We start from the raw sequence: 19576 nt of genomic DNA on the forward strand, positions 1-19576 counted from the left end.
TTGTGTAATTAGGAAACAAAATATTTACCCTGGCAATGTTGTGTACAAGGTGAAGTAGGTATATTGATATAAAAACTATGTAAAATAACTAAATTATAAACAAAAAATACACATAGATCATACTAGTGCACTGTACCATCGCTAATGTCTTTTCCGAAGTACATTATCGTGTAGACGATTGTTTATAATAGTATACATTTTGTTTTAATTAGGGCAATTACAATATAAATGTTAATTTCGTAAAAAAATAATTGTTCTGTTTCGTGCGTATTTATATTATATTTTTGACCTATTATTGTTTATTATTCAAGTGATGAATCACTTGTAAAACCGAATAACAAAAATAATTAGGCAACGATAATGATTCAGTAAAATGCATTGCTATAAAGTAATTGCATTAATCGAAAAATTATTATCCTTACTACGTAGAATCATTTTGAAGGTAATAGTGTGCTTAAAATTATATTTTTAGTACAAGGGAGGACATATAGGGTTGTAGATAGGACATAGGGTAGTCTGTCCAGACTGTCTATAATAATTTGTACGGTAGGTAATTGACAATATAATGGAAATATTTTTCAGATACCAGTTGTATTAAAAATTACAAAAAGTTGTATAATTTAAAAAAATATAAAAAAAGTTTACACCTCATCTAGGAAAAGACATGCTCTTTTTATAGCTTATAGACGTTTATCGATAGGACTATGTCTGAAGAATATTCCATCAAAATATGGAACTATTTTTGAAGGAAAACTAGGGAACTTTTTAATTTTTGGCGCGATAAAGTATCTTTTAGGTATGATTTTTGTATCATAAATTTGCTGTATAAAGACCTGGGTTCAATTTCAATACATATTAAAATTATACACTCGGGAATTTGTTTACATCTGATTTACAACAAACAGATAGGAGTATAATACGTTAGTTTTTTTTACACACATTCATTCCCAAGCACATCACAGTAGACAGTATAATCCGCCAAGATTAAATTGTTATATTATTTAATATGATATGTTATGTTATGAGTAAACATGATTTACATATCACACATATACATATACACATACATACATCATTGTGCTCGGTTTTATCACATACTGCAGACCACAGTAAGCCGAATCGAATAACAGATTACATTTTTTATTATATTAATTGTGTTTTGACACTGTTCGTGTCACGTTAGTCAACAGTTTATTATTCTTTTAAAAAATAAAAATTATATCTTTAAAAATCATATCTTTAAGTGTGAAAACATTTCACTCGGTGAAAACTTTATATTGATTAATCAGTATAAATGTTATTAATTATCCATTTTCAATAATAATCTCTATTAACAGTAATAATCAAAATTATTATCGGGTCGTCAAGTGTTAAAAAAAATTATTTATTTTGACAGTTTAACAATCGGTTACACGAGGTTAGAAGTAAGAGAATAATATTGGTAAGTGTAAATTGTAAACTTATGTACTTGAGTTTTAAATTATTGTTAATTGTACATTTGACTGTTAGATATATCTTCTTGATAAATGTTCAAAACTTGAATAAATTCAGTAAATTGTATTAGACGGAATACCATCGTCTGAAACAACCAATAACTGCATAGATATTAAATTTTAATTTATTTAAAAAAAAAAAATTCACCAGTTCACCATAAATTATAGGCCATTAAAATAAATTATTATCTTACTTTCATACATTTTTATAAAATTAGAAATAAAAGATATCTTATTCTGCACTATTTAATTACAGTTTCTTAAATAATTAGTAAGACTTTAAAATTGCCAATTTGAAAACAATTTTATCATCATAAATTAATAATAGGTAAAATAAAAAAATACGTGTACTTTCTTAAGTATTTAAAATCAATGATTACATTCACCTACCCCGTCACCACTATTAAATGTTGGTAGCATAAAAAATAATTTATAAAAACTGTGTTCCAATCAGTTGTTAGTTATGAAAAGCAATTATTATTTGTTTAATTCATTAACTGTCATTTTAATTTTAAAAGTTAAACAAAGTTTAACGAACAAATAACCAAAGATTAAAAGTTTTATCACTCAAGAGAAGAATTTTAGAATCTTACAGTACAGCATGTCACGTGATATGAAATATTCAAACGACCTTGTGTGTAGTACAACGCAAACCTGTACTATCAGCAGGTAGCATGTAACCACACCCATCAGACAGCTGGCATACAACTTTTGTCTTCAGTTGTAAACAAATTAATGATAAGTGATAAGTAACAATAATTCGTACTTTTTATAATAAAACGGTTAAACGCGTTTTTGTTCGATACAAATTATATAATTACAAATATTTAATTAAAATTCACAAACTTCCAGCAGTCGACCGTACCAATTTGTCTGTGTATATCCGAGAAAAAAAATCTGAACGACAGTTAAGTCACGGTAAAATTTTTAGAACTTAATCAACTTCGGTTCCTAACTTACTACTCAACTCTTTGTTTATGTATATCATAAACAATATAACTAATTAAATAATATTGAACATTAATATTAATTTATTAAATATTTTGTTTATTAACTAATGATAACAAAAATTAAAACTTAGTTTTATACGGTATTAAACTTTTATACACGATTTTGGCCAACCTTGCAAAAATACAACTAAAAAAGTCAACTAATATTGAAGCAGTTGCGTTTAATTTGCGAATTTAAAGACATTTAATAATAGTGTAAAGGATAGAAAAATAGAACTTGGTGAGGTAGAACATTGTGAAAATTTAGTAATTAGTAAATAGTGTATTACGAAAATAGTGTCTTATTCTACATGAATAACCTGTAAATCCAATAACGAATAGTTGGTCATAATTGGACCTCCTAAACCTAGTTTTCTAGGCCATTGCCATTAGTCCAGAGAGAGGCATGTATCAACGATACCTAATATCGTTGATGTTTCGTTACGAATAAAGTATATCTAGTATCCTGTGTTTACATTGATGCGAGTAAAAAATAAAACAGTTATAAGTAATACAAACCGTGGTGTTTATAGCGCAAATGAGTATGAATTAATTTTTAAACAAAAATCTTAAAAACATTCACTAGAACAAAACTTATTTCATTTGTCAGGTCTTTGTGGGACACCCTGTATAGTCGGATATGCTAATGTCACGCTTGACGTTCAATTTGGAAAATCGCTCATTATGATGTGTGCTTTTATTGTCTATTAATCGTTTATTTTGACGGTTTAGGTTATCATGGCGACTAAATGGGGAATACTGAGTGCGTCTAAAATATCACACGACTTCGTTGTAGCACTGGCATTGTTGCCGTCCGAGGATCACAAAATTGTGGCAGTTGCCGCCAAAGACGAGGCCAGGGCAAAATTATTCGCCAACGAGCTAAAAATACCCAACCACCACGGCTCGTATGAAGCCCTTGCCAGCGACCCTAATGTCGGTAAGTAATGGAATGCAACGGACAGTCGCGAAAATAAGAAATGTTAAGAATAAAAACTGTTCTTTGTTGTTTTGGCGTTTCCAACAATGATCATCCCCGGTCCTGATAACTAATAAAAAACAAGACATTGTTTACATCGGCGCACTCAACCATCAGCACTATTCGCTTACGAAACTGATGCTCGCCAACGGCAAACACGTGTTGTGCGAAAAACCGTTTTGCATCAATACTAAACAATTGGCCGAGTTAATCGAGGCAAGTCTAAACCATTGTCTGCGCTTAACTAACGAGCGAGTGAAGTAATCAGTTTATTCAGATTATCACACAGTAATACTATTATGATTCATTTCAGCTGGCCAAGAGCAAAAGAATATTCCTGATGGAAGCCATGTGGAGTCGCTTCGGGCCCGCCTATGAAAAAGTCTTCGAGGAGATACAAAAGGGAACTTTAGGAAACGTCCTCAGCGTAAAAGCTAACTTTTGCGTCCCTATCGCCACTCAAGAACGTATTTGGTAACGTTGCTTAAACTAGAGCTAGCCATTATCTCTATAATGAATTAAGTTAGATATTAGCGTGGAATATGCTTTTGCAATAACCAATAATTAGCCGAAAAGCGTCACGAAATTAAAAAATTAGGTTGCTGTTAGGTTTGTTATAGGTTCGATTTGGATTAGATAGTCTCCCATTATTGAACTATTAATATCGAGGAAATCGATACACCTTATCTGATTCAAGGGAATGAGTTCACTAGATTATAAAATCTTAAATCCTAGACTGTGCACTATTAGTGACGAATGCAGAGAGTTTTTTGATCAAGCAGTTCCACAAGATTTGTCTTTGCTAACGTTTAACGTACAAAGTTTGAAAACGAACAAAAAAACATTTGGTCAGATATTACTCGCTAAAAAATCAACCTTATAACTTTGGCGGGGACAAGGTGGGTGGGAGTCCTCCGTTGGAATGCCCAAAGGCATTTTACAATATTACAACTGCTGACACGATAAATCTATTTATGTTGAAAACCGGTTAAGTTTAGGGTTTAGAGTTAGGATTTTCGAATTCTTAAAGTAATTTTGCATATTTAACAACCGATTCATTCTTCCCAAAATTCGGCTAGGCTATAAAAAAACATTTTACACTATATTGACCCCAATTTAGATGACTTGCAAGTCACGTGTATTCATTTTAATAGGGGTCGACTAGTTAAAAAATGTAATTTTATTGTTTAGGAAAAAAGAAGTAGGCGGTGGATCGGTGCTAGACCTTGGAGTGTATCTTCTCCATCTGGTTAATATGGTATATGGACCGGAAGAGCCAAAATCCATCGTCAGCGATGGCGTATTGAACGAGCATGGTGTAGACTTAGCATTTTCGGCAATACTAAAATATTCTGACGGCAGATTAGCAACGATATCGACAGATACAAGAATGGCACAAGATAATTCAGCTTACATCTATGGAGATAAAGGATCTATTAAGGTGACGGTTCTTGTACGACGTATGTCCATGCATAATGAGAAAAAATATATAAAGTGGATACCAATGACACATGCGATTTTAACAAATAGATTATATTTTATTCTTAACATATTCGTTGCCGTTTTGACAAATAGGAAAATTCGACAACAAATTAAAATATTTTTTGATACCTGTTAACTAATGATTCCTTCACACAAAGCAACCTGGAAATTTAATATAATCAAAGTATAGTGTTCTCTTTTCTTATAGTTGTAATTTTAAATTGAAAAATATGTAAGTTTCAAGGGGTTTTCTCGATTTTGAATGGGGAGGGGAGGACATTTTAAATATTTGCCCCAGTAAAGTACATTTTAGGTACGATTTCTAATCTATAGACTTGCCACATGAAGAAATCGGTTCAGCGGTTTAGGGGAAATCGTGGGTCCAGCAAAAAAAAAAAAACATAATAAAAACAATGCCTTCTCAGCTTCGAATTGAAGCTAAAATAGCATTACATTTTAAGTTCTAGACGAAACAATGTCGAAATTGGTTCGTTCCCCGAAAGCTGCTGCCATGACTATAAATATATTATTTTTATTTAACATTTAAATTTTAGATTCATCAACCGTTTCACGCTTCTAATAAAATAACCGTAAACAACAGTATCGATTACGTTTTTGAACAGCCAGAACCATGGAAACCTAATATTTATCCTAATAGTGTACAGCTCCGATACCAAGCAGAACACGCAAGGCAATGTTTGAAAAAAGGTAAATAATTTTTTTTTGTGTGTGTGCATACATGTAAAAATAACTGTAAGAAACGTTTATTTCCCCTTTTTTCGTTGATGTTCATTTAATAGGTCTTACCGAATCGTCTGTTCTCGATCTTAATACCAGTTATAGAGTACAAAAGCTTATGGACAAAATAAGAGAACAAATTGGCGTGCAATTCGATGAAGATAATTAGAAAACGCCCAACTTTCAGTACCATATTTTTGTTGAGTCATAAATAAATAAATCTCCCTATATTTTATTATGTATCCATACATTTAATACAAAATAGGTAAAAGTTGTTTAATAATTATTATTGTAAGGAACTATATTGAATTGTATTTGAAAAATATACTATCTTTATCAAGTAAATTAATTTATTGTTTATTTTACGGTTTACCTATGTCCGTTGAAATTTAAAATTAACAACTTGTGACTTTGAGTTAATTGAGAGGTTAACGTGTGTGGTGCAGTAAATATTACTTGATAATGGTCTCCGGGACAGCGCCTTGTGCAAACTTGTATGGTTTTTTCTTCCAAATCTTTAAAATGAACAAGTGAATTTTTCAACTTTAATCCTCTCAAAGTATCAACTAGATAAAACTTGTAATATCTGGAATTGCTACTCAAAATTATAGTGAACACAATAAAAAACTCGTATCATTGTAAAACCATTAGCATCGCTGCTCCGCATTGAAGCTAATTGCTAATAATAAGGACTACCTAAGTACGTCTGTATGTATTCTCAAAATAAGTATCCTTAAAGTCCAAAGAATATTTTCTCTTTATTCTTAGGACAACTCAAGTGTAGTTGAACAGAAGTAAAAATACATAAACATTATTTCTAATAGTACAAACAAAATTTGAAACATTAGTAAATTTTGTAACTTACTAATTTCTAATTATAACTATATTGACGTACGTGGGAGTACAATTTATTGATTTGGGTAAACAATATAACTAAAATATTTAATGGCTTTCATAAACATTTAAATTGGGTTAAAAATGATCATATAGTTAGAAATATATTCATTCAAAAATGTACAGAATTAGAAACAAAAAAAAAACAGTACAGTGGGGAACATTGTGTAGAATGAGTATACTGTGGTCTACAATATGTCTACAGAAATTATTATAACTGAAACGCTTCATTGCGAATCTATAGATGATAAAAATACAAATATTGACAAACCAGAGCTATGATACTAATGTGATTAACAATGTTTTTTTAGTACTAGAGTGGATATATCGAATAATGACGGTATACATTTTTAATTAATTGCTAAGAAACATGACTAAAATATTTAATTACTATTAGTTAAGTACGATTTCTATATATATTAGATTCGATGCGGAATTGAGAGGTGTACCCGCTGTAACTTTTTTTGTACTAAACCAATTTTTTTCGAGTAGCAATTTTATAAATCACAATTTTTTTGTTTAGTATCTTAGGGGGGTAAAAAATGTCCCCTTAAAATTGGGGAAAACGAAAAAAAAGCTATACAATTTTTAATTTTTTTCTTTTACTAGCTATAATTTTGAGAAAAATAGTCGAATCTAGTTGATTTTATAAGGAATAATATTATTTGGTACGCCCCTGTACGGTAATATCCTCAAATTGAAAATTATATCTATTTCCACCACCTGAACCGGGAGGTGGAAGTTTTTTTATGTTTGTAGTCGCGATTTATAGGACCTTTTAGTTGAAAATTAGTCAAATTATAACAACACTCATGTATTGTATATTAGTATCCATAACATAATATGCAACTAGGATTTTTCGGTACAGATTTTTTTTTAACTGCCTTCAAAGAATATCCATAAACCAATTATTAAATTTGAATTAGAAAAGTACTTCGATCTAACGAAAATGTAATGCACAAAATTGTCAATATTCGAATTTCTTATTTTTTTTTCTTACTATTACTTTTTATAATAAAAATTCGAAGGTAATAACAAATCATAAGTTGTCAATTTTATCAAATCAGATATACTATTTACATACGATTTGTGCACATATAATTAGTATTTTTAAAAATCTAAAAAACAAATAGTAAATTTTTAATTAAAAAACTTGCGAGAACGATTATAGACAATTAATACGTGTATTAAATATGGCTGTCGATGAGTAATAATATTCATAAAAAATAAAGCCAGTACAGTACAGTGGGGTCGGGACATGGTGGGACAGAGCTGACTGAATTCTGTAGTATCTCGTCCTTTGGTTTTTGTATAAAAAAAAGGTCACAAAGAAATTGGTATGGCTAATGGCGCTTTTTACCTTAAAAATGTAGTTTTGCTGTAGTAAAAATTTTACTGAAGACAATACGGATTTTGTGGCGCCATCTCGGGAAGTTTAACAACAATGTTTGAATGTATTTGTTTTTTATGCGAACAAAGAAAGCGTTAAGAGCGTCAAAGTTGGAATAATAAAACGTGCATTTTAGTATCGTAAAATATATTATATTATATAGCTATAAGTAAGTAACTCGTCTTCAACAGCAAAATAATCCTATCTTGAATACAATTCGATTACATTTGTATAATAGAACAATTATACAACCACAGTACAAACATATTAATAAACTCTTTGGATTATTCAATGTGTATTTGTATAGTATGCTCTTGGGATTCTCGAACAATAACAATATTATAATCAATTACTTAACTAATTAGTTATTAATGGAGCGTAATTGTATTATTCATATTTTATGATAACACGTTGCATTATCAGTGTTATACTGTTATGGCGCTGCATAAGTGATAACATTCCGTGCTGCAACGTATCCTAATTGATAACGGTATTAATCTGTTTACACCGCAATAGTTGTTATTGAAAATTTGCATTACATACCTACTACCAATAGTGTGATAACAATTTAGAAAACTATACAACATGATTTGCTTACGTTATTATAATAATATATAATCTTCAGTCGATAAACTTAACGTTGTCGGGTCGGGCCGAGCCGTATTATTAGCAAGTGGATCAATGTGATCGTTAAAAAAAAAAATTCACTTAAGTATTCAGTGCAAAAATGTATTTTCCAGTCGGCTGGCCAAAAATTTTGGCTCCGACCTATTCTGCCGGAACTCTAGTTCAAGTGATTTGCAACAGGGACAAAATACTCTTTGCCGTCCTGTCCAGCAAACGATTGGAAATTTGGTTTTGCAAAGTAAGTACAGACAGAATAAAAACCTCAAGTGTTGATTATTCGAGTTGTTGTCGAGCAGAAAATTAAATTATAGTGTTATTATTGTAGTTTGTTGTATGTTAATGAGGCCACATTTGTTATTATTAGTAAACAAATTAGCTACTATCAAATTTTGTTAGTTGAAAGGACTTATTTTTCAAAGAGTGGTATATAAAATTTGTCGATAAACCTTTATAAAAGCTACATCTATTATGTATTTTATTACTTTATTTTTTTGAACTGAAGATTTTATAGTTATAAATGAAATTGCTTTTTTAATCATAAATGAATAATCTTTGATTAGGTAAAAATATATTAGGTGTTTCATTAAATATTAACTGGGTAGGTAATAAAGTAAAAAATGCAAATGCTAATTAAATTATTATTTAATTATTTTTATAATTTATCTGTAGGTTTTATTAATAAGTTATTGAAGATGGTATATTATTAATTTAACACAACATATTGTATTATATTACAGCCATGTGTGAAGATTACATCATACACAAGATCTCCGCAAAGTTTAGAAGAAATTGGCTTCAATTTGCGAGTAGAATGGCGGCCAGATTCCAGTATGTTAGTTATTGTGGTCAGTATCATTACTATTATTATTTTTGAATTAACTACCTATATTCTTATAAATTATGATAATTTATGTTAAATTTTTTATATCTCTATAATTAGACTACAAAAGGTTATTTAGTATTTTACAACTTGAGTATTATCAGTGAACCTGGAGGCTTGTATAATTTGGAAGATTCACAAATTTCTAGCCTGAGAAGAGAAAACGACGAATTATTTGTCAAAGAGATTATACCGTCCTTACATATTCAACAAGTATAGTTATTATTCGTTATAATTAATAATATTATTATCGTTCATCATTAACTCTTCATTTACAAAATAGGAACAAGTTGCCTGTGTTGATGGAGGAGTTGGATGTATAGCTTGTATTCGTGACGAACTGATGGTAACCACGTGTAAAGGGCATGTTTTGCGATACCATTGGAACAGCTTGATCAATCGAGATTACTGTTTAGATCTGCGTAGGATACCGTTTTCTGTTGACTTACATGTATCTAATGGTAAGTGTTTTAAATCCCGGTTGATATTATCTACTAGCCATATCACACAATGTGTGAAATTTACCATACCTATTTTATGTATAATTATAGCCGCACCGATTACGACTAAAAATACGTACATTGTCGATATGGAATATTCACCTTTAGTTGGAGGATTCGGAATCATCTTGAACGATGGCAGGGCAGCACTACTGACAGCCTCTTCTTTAAAATTTGATCCCAATGTAAGTTGACGGCTTTTGTTTTCATACATTTTAAGTATAATTATTGATATTTGTGTGTACATTTGTTTTTTAAATAGCAAGTTCAAGGAATTTGGGCTCCACACATAGACACTGGAACGTGTACAAGTTTAAACCATAAATATAGATTGATCGCCTTTGGATTGAAAAAGTTAGTTAAATACACACTTAATAGTAGCGTATGTACAAAACGAAAACTGTATTTTCTTTCCGCGGACACACAATTTTCGTTATGAGTAAATGCAAACATAGAAAAGCAGATAGTGGGTACACACACCGTACAACCCTTACGAATACAACCCTGCACCTCGCTTATTTTAATTACAATAATCATGTACAATATTTTATCTTTTAGTTCTCAAGGCATAGTGTTTGCCCTCGACGAACGTACAGGAGGTCTCCAGTTATCACACCAGCTCGTGATTCCCAGCCAGGTATGGCCCGGCGGGGGACTGGGGCCTGTACGTTGTACTCGATGGACACCTGACGGCTGTGCCTTGGTAATGGCTTGGGAAAACAGTGGATTTGCTGTTTGGAGTACATTTGGTGCCCTCCTAGTTTGCTCTTTGGCATGGAACTTTAGTGTAAACGTCGATCTGAGTTCAAGAAATCCGCTAAACATTGTCTCCATGGATTGGTGTACTGAAGGCTATCAGTTGTGGATGATAAATAGAGCGTCTAAAGACAATCATGAAGATTCTGTTTTACAGTTGTCGTTTTTAAAAAGTGCTTTGGCTGTTAATCCAACAATGGTATAGTTTCCATATTGTAATGTAATTGTTTTATAAATATCCGAAAAAATTGTTAAAATCAAAATTACAGAGCCACCGTCCACATTTGTACCTTCAAGGAGAAGACAAGCTATATCTTAATCTAACGTCTGGCTTAACAAAAGTGTATAAAATGACTCAGGCCAATAACAAGTCGAAAGACCAGGTGACTGTGACGAGCGCTTTAGTTGAAAATAAGCAATGGATCATTATCTACGCACCTTCTCCGTACATGGGAACTAATTGGCCAATAAGAGTAAATATGTCGTTCTTGCTAAGTAAATTGTATGTTCATTATTTTTTTACGTTTATAGACGTCATGCATAGACGATGACGGTAAACATATAGCAATAGCTGGACGGTGTGGTCTTGCACATTATTCATTGATAACACATCGTTGGAAGCTATTCGGTAGTGAAATACAAGAAAAAGACATGATCGTAACCGGCGGAGTGTTATGGTGGCGTTGCTATATAGTTTGTGGATGCTATAGTGTCCCCGAGGATGAACACCAGGTGCGAGTCTACAATGGAGATTCTAGACTGTCCAACGACAATATGATTGCCTATCGATTGACCGGTCAAGCTTTATTGCTCGATTGTTTAGGAAATCGATTAGCAGTGTTTTGCTCAGACGGAATTGTTAATTTATTCAATATTGAACTATCTCCTAATCATAATATGGGTTAGTGCACTTATTTGTGTGTATGTGTGTAGTTATGCATTTTACGTAGGTAATTTTGATTAGTATATTTATGTTTAAAATTTCAGCTATATTGGACAGAGTACAAACAATAGATATGTCTGCTTTGTGCATTCATCCCACTTGCGTTGTGTCGGTAGTACTTACTACTTTACGAATTGAACCTAGGGTTAAAGGCTCAACTTTTAGAGATAACTTTATCTTAAATATTAATGGCCATTTGTTGTTAGTTAATCAGCAAAGTTGTGACGATCAAGTATGTTTCTCAAATATAAATAACTATTTTTAATTAAACTAAATAAGCGATGACTGTTTGTCACCAATTATACTAAAAGTTTAAAGATTTTTATTACAAATGACCATAAGACTTGATGTTAACCTAATTGTTATCAAACATTTTTTTTAGACACAAGTGATTCCATCTCCTATTTTGTTGGCGTCATGTGTGGAAAATGCATGGGTGTCGAATCAGTATCGACGTGAAAAACCTCATCTCACCGAAGCCCTTTGGCTGTTTTGCGGTGCTCACGGCATGCGAGTTTGGCTGCCATTGTTTCCTAAAAATGGAGATAAATCTCATACATTTATGTCAAAAAGAATTATGTTACCGTTTCAACTGACAATATATCCTTTGGGTAAAAAAAATAATAAACTAATTTACTATTGATTAATGATTTTTATTGTTATTATTTTCTAACAATTACACTCCACGTAAAGATTGAAATTAAATTATTTACTTTATTCAGTATAATAAATTTCTCATTATTTTAGTTTTGCACTTTTTACTATAAATTATAATCTGAATAGTAAATATATTACGGACGCTTTAAGAAGGTACTTTGTCGAGTCGGCAGCGACCAGTTTCCACCCCGCAAAATCGTCATAGTTCGGCACCGCCTAATGTGCGTACAGATACAACCTAGGCGGTGACTAACGAGTTTTGGTCCACGACGCAAGTACCTTCTTAAAGTGTCGAGAGTATATATTTTCAACAGTTATAATGTTTTCTTATCATATCAGTTATGATAAGAAAACATAAAGTGACAAAACATTATTTGTGTTATTATAGAAAACTTTTTATTTTATTTAATATGTACATTTTTTTAATTGACTGATATTTTAAAGCTTTAATAATTTATTTTATTATATTGTAATTTTTTTTTCAGCGATACTTTTCGAGGACGCTATATTATTAGGAGCTGAAAACGATACACTACTTTATACGTCCGATACGTCGTCAGTATTTTCTTTGCCTTTTTGTCAAGTCGAACGAACAGTAAGTGAAATGTTTAGAGCAAAGAAACATATTGTATAAATTATTATTATACAATTTTAACCTAACCTTACAATTTGTTTAAATTTCAGAGCCAAGTATATTTACATCAAATTCTAAGACAATTAATACGAAGAAATTTAGGTTTTCACGCTTGGGAGGTTGCAAGATGCTGTACAAATTTACCATATTTTTCTCACTCTTTAGAATTGTTATTACACGAAGTATGTAAAATTAGAATAATTTTGCTTAAACGAAACTAATTTAATATAGTAAAATAATTATTCTTTTTATTCAAGGTATTGGAAGAAGAAGCTCTTAGTAAAGAACCTATACCAGATGCTCAGTTGCCTAGTGTCATAGAGTTTATACAAGAATTTCCAAATCTTTATCTAGAAACTGTAGTGCAATGTGCTCGCAAAACCGAAATAGCTCTTTGGCCTTATTTATTTTCTGCCGCCGGCAAACCCAAAGATTTATTTCAAGAATGTATGAAAAGGCAAAATTTAAATACCGCAGCCTCGTACCTGATAATACTTCAAGTAAATTTATTAATTGTTTAGTAAAACATATGTTATTTTATCATCAATTGATGTATGGTGGTTTCAATTTTTTAGAATTTGGAATCATCGTCAGTCAGTTGCAAGTATGCTACACTACTGTTGGATTCTGCGTTAGACAATTGTCAGTGGGATTTGTCCAAGGATCTTGTTCGATTTTTAAAAGCAATAGGTAAGGGAATAGCTGTTATATTTTTTCTTCGAAGCATAGTAGTTTATAAAATTACTAAATATTAAACTTTTTTAGTATTGTCCAGAGCTCTATTAACTTTTGTAACTTATATAGTAATGTATGTATTGAATTAACTTTTTGAATAACTATAATAATTTTCCAAAAAAAAATTATTCAAAACTGGTTAACCAGTGAACTTTTTTAACAAATGAGTCTTTTTTTTTTTTTTTAATGTATTAAAGTGTTAAATTTGAAAAGTTTACAGAGCACTAGAAAATACTAAAACAAGGTAAATATATAGCAATTTTATGATGTTGTAAAATGTTATAAGCAAAAAAAACGTATTAAAACTACTTAATTGCAATTATTTTTAAAAAAAAGGAATGTTTTGTGTTAAGTGGTTCACCTTGTAGCGTGACTTAATTTTACTTTAGAGCAACGAAAAAAGGCAAATTGTATACAAATAAAAAGACTTAAAACTCAAAATCACTCTCCTAATTGATTTTTTATTTTTCTAAATTTTTTTATAAGCGTTTTCATTTTTACTTTTGTAGTTTTTCTAATATATCTGTGTCTTTACCCACTTTGTCTTTGATCTACTTTAAGACTAAATCCTTCTACACTAATTAGTAATCATCCATCTTTGCCATTTCACTATTATGCTATTTCAGTGTTTACCCATAATTATATCTAAAGCATTTTTAAAAAACAAAGTTATAATTTTTTATTTTTAGATCCAAATGATGCAGATTCGCCTAGAACATCATGTATTTTTCCAGCTAAGTATAGCATGATGGGACAAGGAAGCACTGTAAATCCAAATGAAGAAGACTTGTCATTTTTAATGGGAAATATTCAGGTATACACAAAAGTAATATCAATAGTAGGTCGCTTTAAATGTATAATAAATATACATATATGTATATACTGTGTAAAAAAATGTTTGAAGGAGAAATTCCTAAAATTCTAAGGTCTTAGCTTAACTCTTAAGTACTTCCTGTTAAATTTTTTTTTTTTGCATTTGCTTTAGGGTATTGGAAAGCGATTTTTATCAAGGGGCAAAGGATAGTGAATATTTCACAAAAATCGATCAAGTAGCCATTTTAAATGGGTGAAAAAATATTATGTTTTTCTAGTTATAAAACTTTTAATTGATAAAAAATTACTTTAGTAGAAGTCAGTCTTTGGCATATCTATTGGACCGATTAAAATTTTTTTTTTTTAAGCTTACAATTTTTTCTTTAAAAGCTAAGGCCTGTTATTGATTTACCTAATAGAAAATTCTAAGTAAAAAAATTGTTCATCTATAACTTAGGATCACCCTAATATTATTTTTAGACTCAGAATAGACTTTAAATTCTATTGGTTGTGTATATATTTGCTGTATTTTATAATGAAGACAATAGCTTAATCGTCAATTGTTATATTTTAGGTAAGAGGACGAAGTATTAGTACCAGCACTACACCGAAATTAGATATGAATTCTACTTTTGTCAAAACTGAGCCAAACGCTTCGCAAAGGAAAAAGTCTGTACTGTCCAATGGGAAATCAGAAAATGGGTATGGTATAAATTATTGTATAAAATGTTTTTAAGCAAAATCCTGTTAACATACTATTTGTATGAATATCTTTGGTATATCTGAATGTAATTAGGAAGGACAACTTGGCAGTAACTTACAATTCCATTAGCGAGGAATTTTTTACCGATACAATTCTTCAAAAACACGCAGCCAAATTGTTAATGAATTACAAATTACGAGCACTCGGATACTTTGCGGCTCGTTTAGACTTCCATTTAGTAGAATGGTTAGCAAAAGAGCGTAACGGTGCGGCTCGAGTCGAAAATTACGTTGTGGCATTACGGAGTCTTTATACTGACTTCTCAATTAACAATTCACCCGTTCCTCTGCAAAAACGTTCAACGCCGCCTTCTGGTGGCGTTTTTAACGTCGATAAACCAAAATGGATAGACGGCGGCAGTGCGGTTGGTGATAGCGGTTACACGAGTTGCCAAGATTTACCACATATGTCACCACAATATCCGATTGACGGGTTTTTAACTGGTATAGGTTAGTGAAATATTGTTTTAGTATAAAATTGATCGATTGAAAAGTATTTTTTTTTTTTATTAAATAATTTAATTATTTTTTATAGACGAAGCCAGTACTGTAAGTGAATCTGAAGAGGCGTTGTTGTGGAATGAAGAGAGAACACAAACCAATGTCGACAATTGGAATGTTATGCCCAATGCTCACATTTTAGAACAACTGTCGAACGAACATTCACCGCAAGACACTTCGAAATCTGAAGTTCAACTTAGGTTATTTGATGAAACCTGTTTTTCTTTGTATATGTGTATAATATTTGTGTATTTTTTACAGATACTTATTACAATTATTAATTGAAGCCGGATGCTTAGAATGGGGTTTTGTGGTATCGGTGTACCTTCGAGATATTTTGGCAGTTCAAAGGCTTGTATCCGTTTCTCGATCGCCTGAATATGGCTACGAATCTGTATCGCGGTTAAAACAAGCATTTATCATCTTATATCAATGGAGTTGCAATGAATGGTAATTTTGTCCCACAAAATAATTATGTCGGCTTAAAATTTTATTTTATTTTTGGTAGTTAAGATTAAATAATGTAAAAGTATGTGTTTAGACAGAACGTATTCAAAAATGCATTCTTTTTCACTGAACAAACTCTTGAACATGATCGCAATCTCATAGAGAAATAATAACTCGCATTTTTTTTTTTAATGTTTTTATAACATTTAAAAAATGTATTGACAAACAATGTAAAAATAGGCCTTCACCCCTTCAGAACATTGATTGCTGTAATTTTTTAAATGTTGACTAGTGTAAATTATAATACGATTATTTCAAAACTATTAAAAAATATTTAATGATAAACAGTAATTGTTTCATTTTTTATTTTAGTTTCGGCTACCGGCCTTTCATGTCTACGTGTCAAGCACAGTTAGGTGCGTTAAATCGCATCATAACTTCAAAACAGCCAGCTCCCACTGTTACGTCGCAGGCGTCTTCGTCTTCGCTATCCAGTGTACTTACTCAAGCGTCTAGATCGAGGTCAACAAGCGAAGGTACTGGAGGCAGTCATTCCACAGTCGATATTAATGACCACATGCAACCATCTGAAGGGCATCATCCGACTAGTTCATTAGACTTGAGCTGTGACGAAACTCAATCTAATGCAAACGATCTTGATTCGGTGTCAGTTGTCAGCTTACCGTCGCCAAACAGTTGTGTATTGTCATAACATCAAAGTACTTTGTTGAAGTGTTTAAGATTGGCATTTTAGAAGCTTTATTATTTGAGGACATTTTTTTTTGTCGAAGATGAATAACTCGTAATTAGTTTTTTATTGTTCTAAATCGTGTTCCATACTAGGAGATGACAATTGCATTACTACATGCTGAGATAATACGTCTATTTATTTTACAGTTGAATATAAAACTAACTTAACTTTTGAATGGCATTGAAACATTTGTAATAACGACAAATGACAACGTGTTTTAATAATAAAATGTTGTGCTGTTTACAATATCGTGCAATCGTTATAGCTAATAATTGTTGGTTTATTTAGCTAAATGTCTAGCCTAGACTAAGTATCAAAACCAATTGTATGTGATATTTTGTATTTTTGTTTATTATCGTTTACCCGTTTGTTATATTTTAAATGTTAATCAAAAAAGGCGCGTGTTTTAAAATGGGCACACAAATATCACTTGTCCTCTTTTCGTTTTTATTTTTTTTTTTTAATATTAATTTAAACAAATATGTGTAATTTTACTGTCAGCACAGTACATGTACGAATTCAAAAACTATATACTTTAAACATTAAAATCGATTTTGTTATTTTTTATTTGGCTTTGATGAGGAGTTTTCTACTATTACTAGCATGTGCCATTTTTAAAAAAAAAATTTTACTGCGAGTTTCAATTAACAAAGGTTCCGATTTTAAAGTAAACAAATACAAATAAATCAGAAATATTAATTGTATAGAACACGGTACAATAATATAAAACGATAATGTTTTAAAAACATAATGTAAATATAAGAAAAAATATATAATATGTACTTTAGAAACGTACGTTTAATAAAATTAACGAAACAATACAAATTTAAGCTCATGTAGGCTGTGTTATTTATAATATATTTGCTTATACAAAGTGATTTTTATATATTTCTTAGGATAAATTTTATTTCCAAAAACTGATAATCAAATATTTGTGTTATGTGTCATTACTCATACGAGATGCTCAAAATATTATTTCTTGGTTGTCACAATGATATCATGCCTGTTACGTTATTATTTAGATAATTGTTTTGTTTTTTTTTTTTATTGATTTATATTTAGCAGTTGTTATAATATTGTAATTTATGTTTTTAAGTTATTAGTTTTTTCTACGAATTCACTAGTGTTGCCTATTCGAAACCTAATTATACCTACGGGTCAGAGGTTAAATGTTTTACTCAATTTTATATTTGATTATTATTATTATATAACTACTATTTAGTATGGTTTCGCGATAAACTTTATAGTTTTTAAACAAAGATATGTGTAAGAAACCTAAGATATAGTTTACGTCAAACAATCATTTTTATTAAGTGTACATATATTTTGTATTACTATTTTGTATTTATCGTATTATAAATATTGGACGAGATAGTCGACTCGGATTTTTTGATTGACTAATGTTTTTCTTAGAATGATTTCCTACGGATCGCATTGACCGAGTTTCCTTAGAGTACGGCTAGCTCCGAACGTTTGTACTTAATCGCTACAGGAGCGATGCCGAACAACGGTTGGTTGGTTCACGTTGGAACCCAGTTTATGTTTAAGAAATCAAAACTATGAACTATTAAAACGAATAAAAATGACCTTATTAACTAATTTCTACTTGGTATCTAAAAATCAGAACATTAAGTACACTTATAAACAGATATTGTCTTTTATTTAATATATTCCGTTGACGATCTTTAATTGGTTTTGTTAATTATTGCAATAAAGGTTATCTATATTTAATGACATTAACGAAAAACACAAGTATTAAGTATAATTGTATTTTGTCATAATAAACTACTTATCTTGAAAAAAACAATTACAAAGGTCAAACTTTATTGATAACGACTAATCGCGTTTTAAAAACAGCTATTCAAACATTTCTTTGTGACAACTCATACAACTCCTCCAGGAAAAAAAAGAGGGGATCGAGGAGATTAATTTCTCAAAACCTAAAACTTGGTATCGACAAAGGCGGGAGTTATTAATGATTTATAATTTTTTATACCTTCGATAAGACCGAAGACACAATATTTTTTTTTTGTTATTTGGCTGAATAGTCAAGTCTGTACTTTGGGAAAGCTGTTACCTGTATATATAAAAAAAATAGGTATGCGTGTAACAGTCGAATGTGTTTTTTCTTCATAATTTAGTTAACGGTAAATCAACACCAACTTAGATTAAACATACTATATTTTAATCTATGACGCCAGTTAATTAGGTATAGATATTATGTTAACTGCGTCGTTGGAATAAATTATTTTTGTAAAGCCTGTTTATGCGACGGCCGACGATTTTATTTTTAATCTACCAATTATTGACCACGGCATGACAAACAAAAATACTAGTACTCTGTACTATGTACAAAAATTACATAATTAAATATAATAATTCTGAAATCAGAATTCAGAAGGGAAAAAAATAAGTTTTTTTTTCTTTTACAAGTTTTTAAAATACACTATAGAAAAATATTCAAACGTACAAAACACTCGCAAAGACCACAAAACGGTATTTTTTCATTTACAACTTAGTAGGGGGGATTTAAAATATAACAAGACTTGCTTGGGAAAGTTGAAGACCAAATTTGGAGTCAACGAAAAAAATCCCAAAAAAAGTA

At 30.6% G+C, this 19576-nt stretch overlaps 2 protein-coding genes across 5 annotated transcripts in view; both read left to right on the plus strand.

Moving 5' to 3' along the window:
• Positions 1-6026, plus strand: part of LOC126837403 (trans-1,2-dihydrobenzene-1,2-diol dehydrogenase-like) — a 284532-nt gene extending 278506 nt beyond the window's left edge. Inside the window, exons 1-7 of one of the 4 annotated variants that reach the window (XM_050571313.1) lie at positions 1175-1441; positions 3215-3422; positions 3547-3677; positions 3775-3935; positions 4653-4902; positions 5498-5651; positions 5744-6026. In XM_050571313.1, coding sequence (XP_050427270.1) covers positions 3221-3422; positions 3547-3677; positions 3775-3935; positions 4653-4902; positions 5498-5651; positions 5744-5850 — 1005 coding nt within the window. In that variant the 5' untranslated portion in view covers positions 1175-1441; positions 3215-3220 and the 3' untranslated portion in view covers positions 5851-6026. Of the gene's footprint in view, positions 1-1174; positions 1442-2216; positions 2412-3214; positions 3423-3546; positions 3678-3774; positions 3936-4652; positions 4903-5497; positions 5652-5743 lie in introns of those variants that run through there. The other 3 variants (XM_050571312.1, XM_050571314.1, XM_050571315.1) reach the window with 3 other exon arrangements.
• A 2473-nt stretch (positions 6027-8499) lies between these two features.
• Positions 8500-18293, plus strand: LOC126837338 (guanine nucleotide exchange factor subunit Rich). Its single transcript, XM_050571208.1, has 21 exons — positions 8500-8830; positions 9330-9437; positions 9533-9685; positions 9756-9933; positions 10024-10157; positions 10235-10326; positions 10531-10927; positions 10998-11201; positions 11260-11629; positions 11716-11903; positions 12054-12282; positions 12814-12923; positions 13013-13144; positions 13220-13462; positions 13538-13652; positions 14387-14511; positions 15085-15212; positions 15307-15722; positions 15808-15973; positions 16035-16223; positions 16593-18293. The coding sequence occupies exons 1-21, from the start codon at positions 8693-8695 to the stop codon at positions 16930-16932; spliced, it is 4155 nt and encodes a 1384-aa protein (XP_050427165.1). The 5' UTR covers positions 8500-8692; the 3' UTR covers positions 16933-18293.
• The last annotated feature ends 1283 nt before the right edge of the window (positions 18294-19576 follow it).

This window comes from Adelges cooleyi, unplaced genomic scaffold (genome assembly GCF_023614345.1).
Source record: "Adelges cooleyi isolate 19-005CV unplaced genomic scaffold, UGA_ACOO_1.1 ACOO_flye_CR_arks_rails_tigmint_CR_PRNA_248, whole genome shotgun sequence".
Lineage (NCBI taxonomy): Eukaryota > Metazoa > Arthropoda > Insecta > Hemiptera > Adelgidae > Adelges > Adelges cooleyi.

Bases quoted from the DNA above. Each gene is read 5' to 3' on its own strand.
- LOC126837338 (XM_050571208.1), top strand. From the start codon at position 8,693: ATGTATTTTCCAGTCGGCTGGCCAAAAATTTTGGCTCCGACCTATTCT. The intron at 9,934-10,023 runs GTAAGTGTTTTA...GTATAATTATAG, and splicing joins TGACTTACATGTATCTAATG to CCGCACCGATTACGACTAAA. The intron at 15,723-15,807 runs GTTAGTGAAATA...TATTTTTTATAG, and splicing joins CGGGTTTTTAACTGGTATAG to ACGAAGCCAGTACTGTAAGT.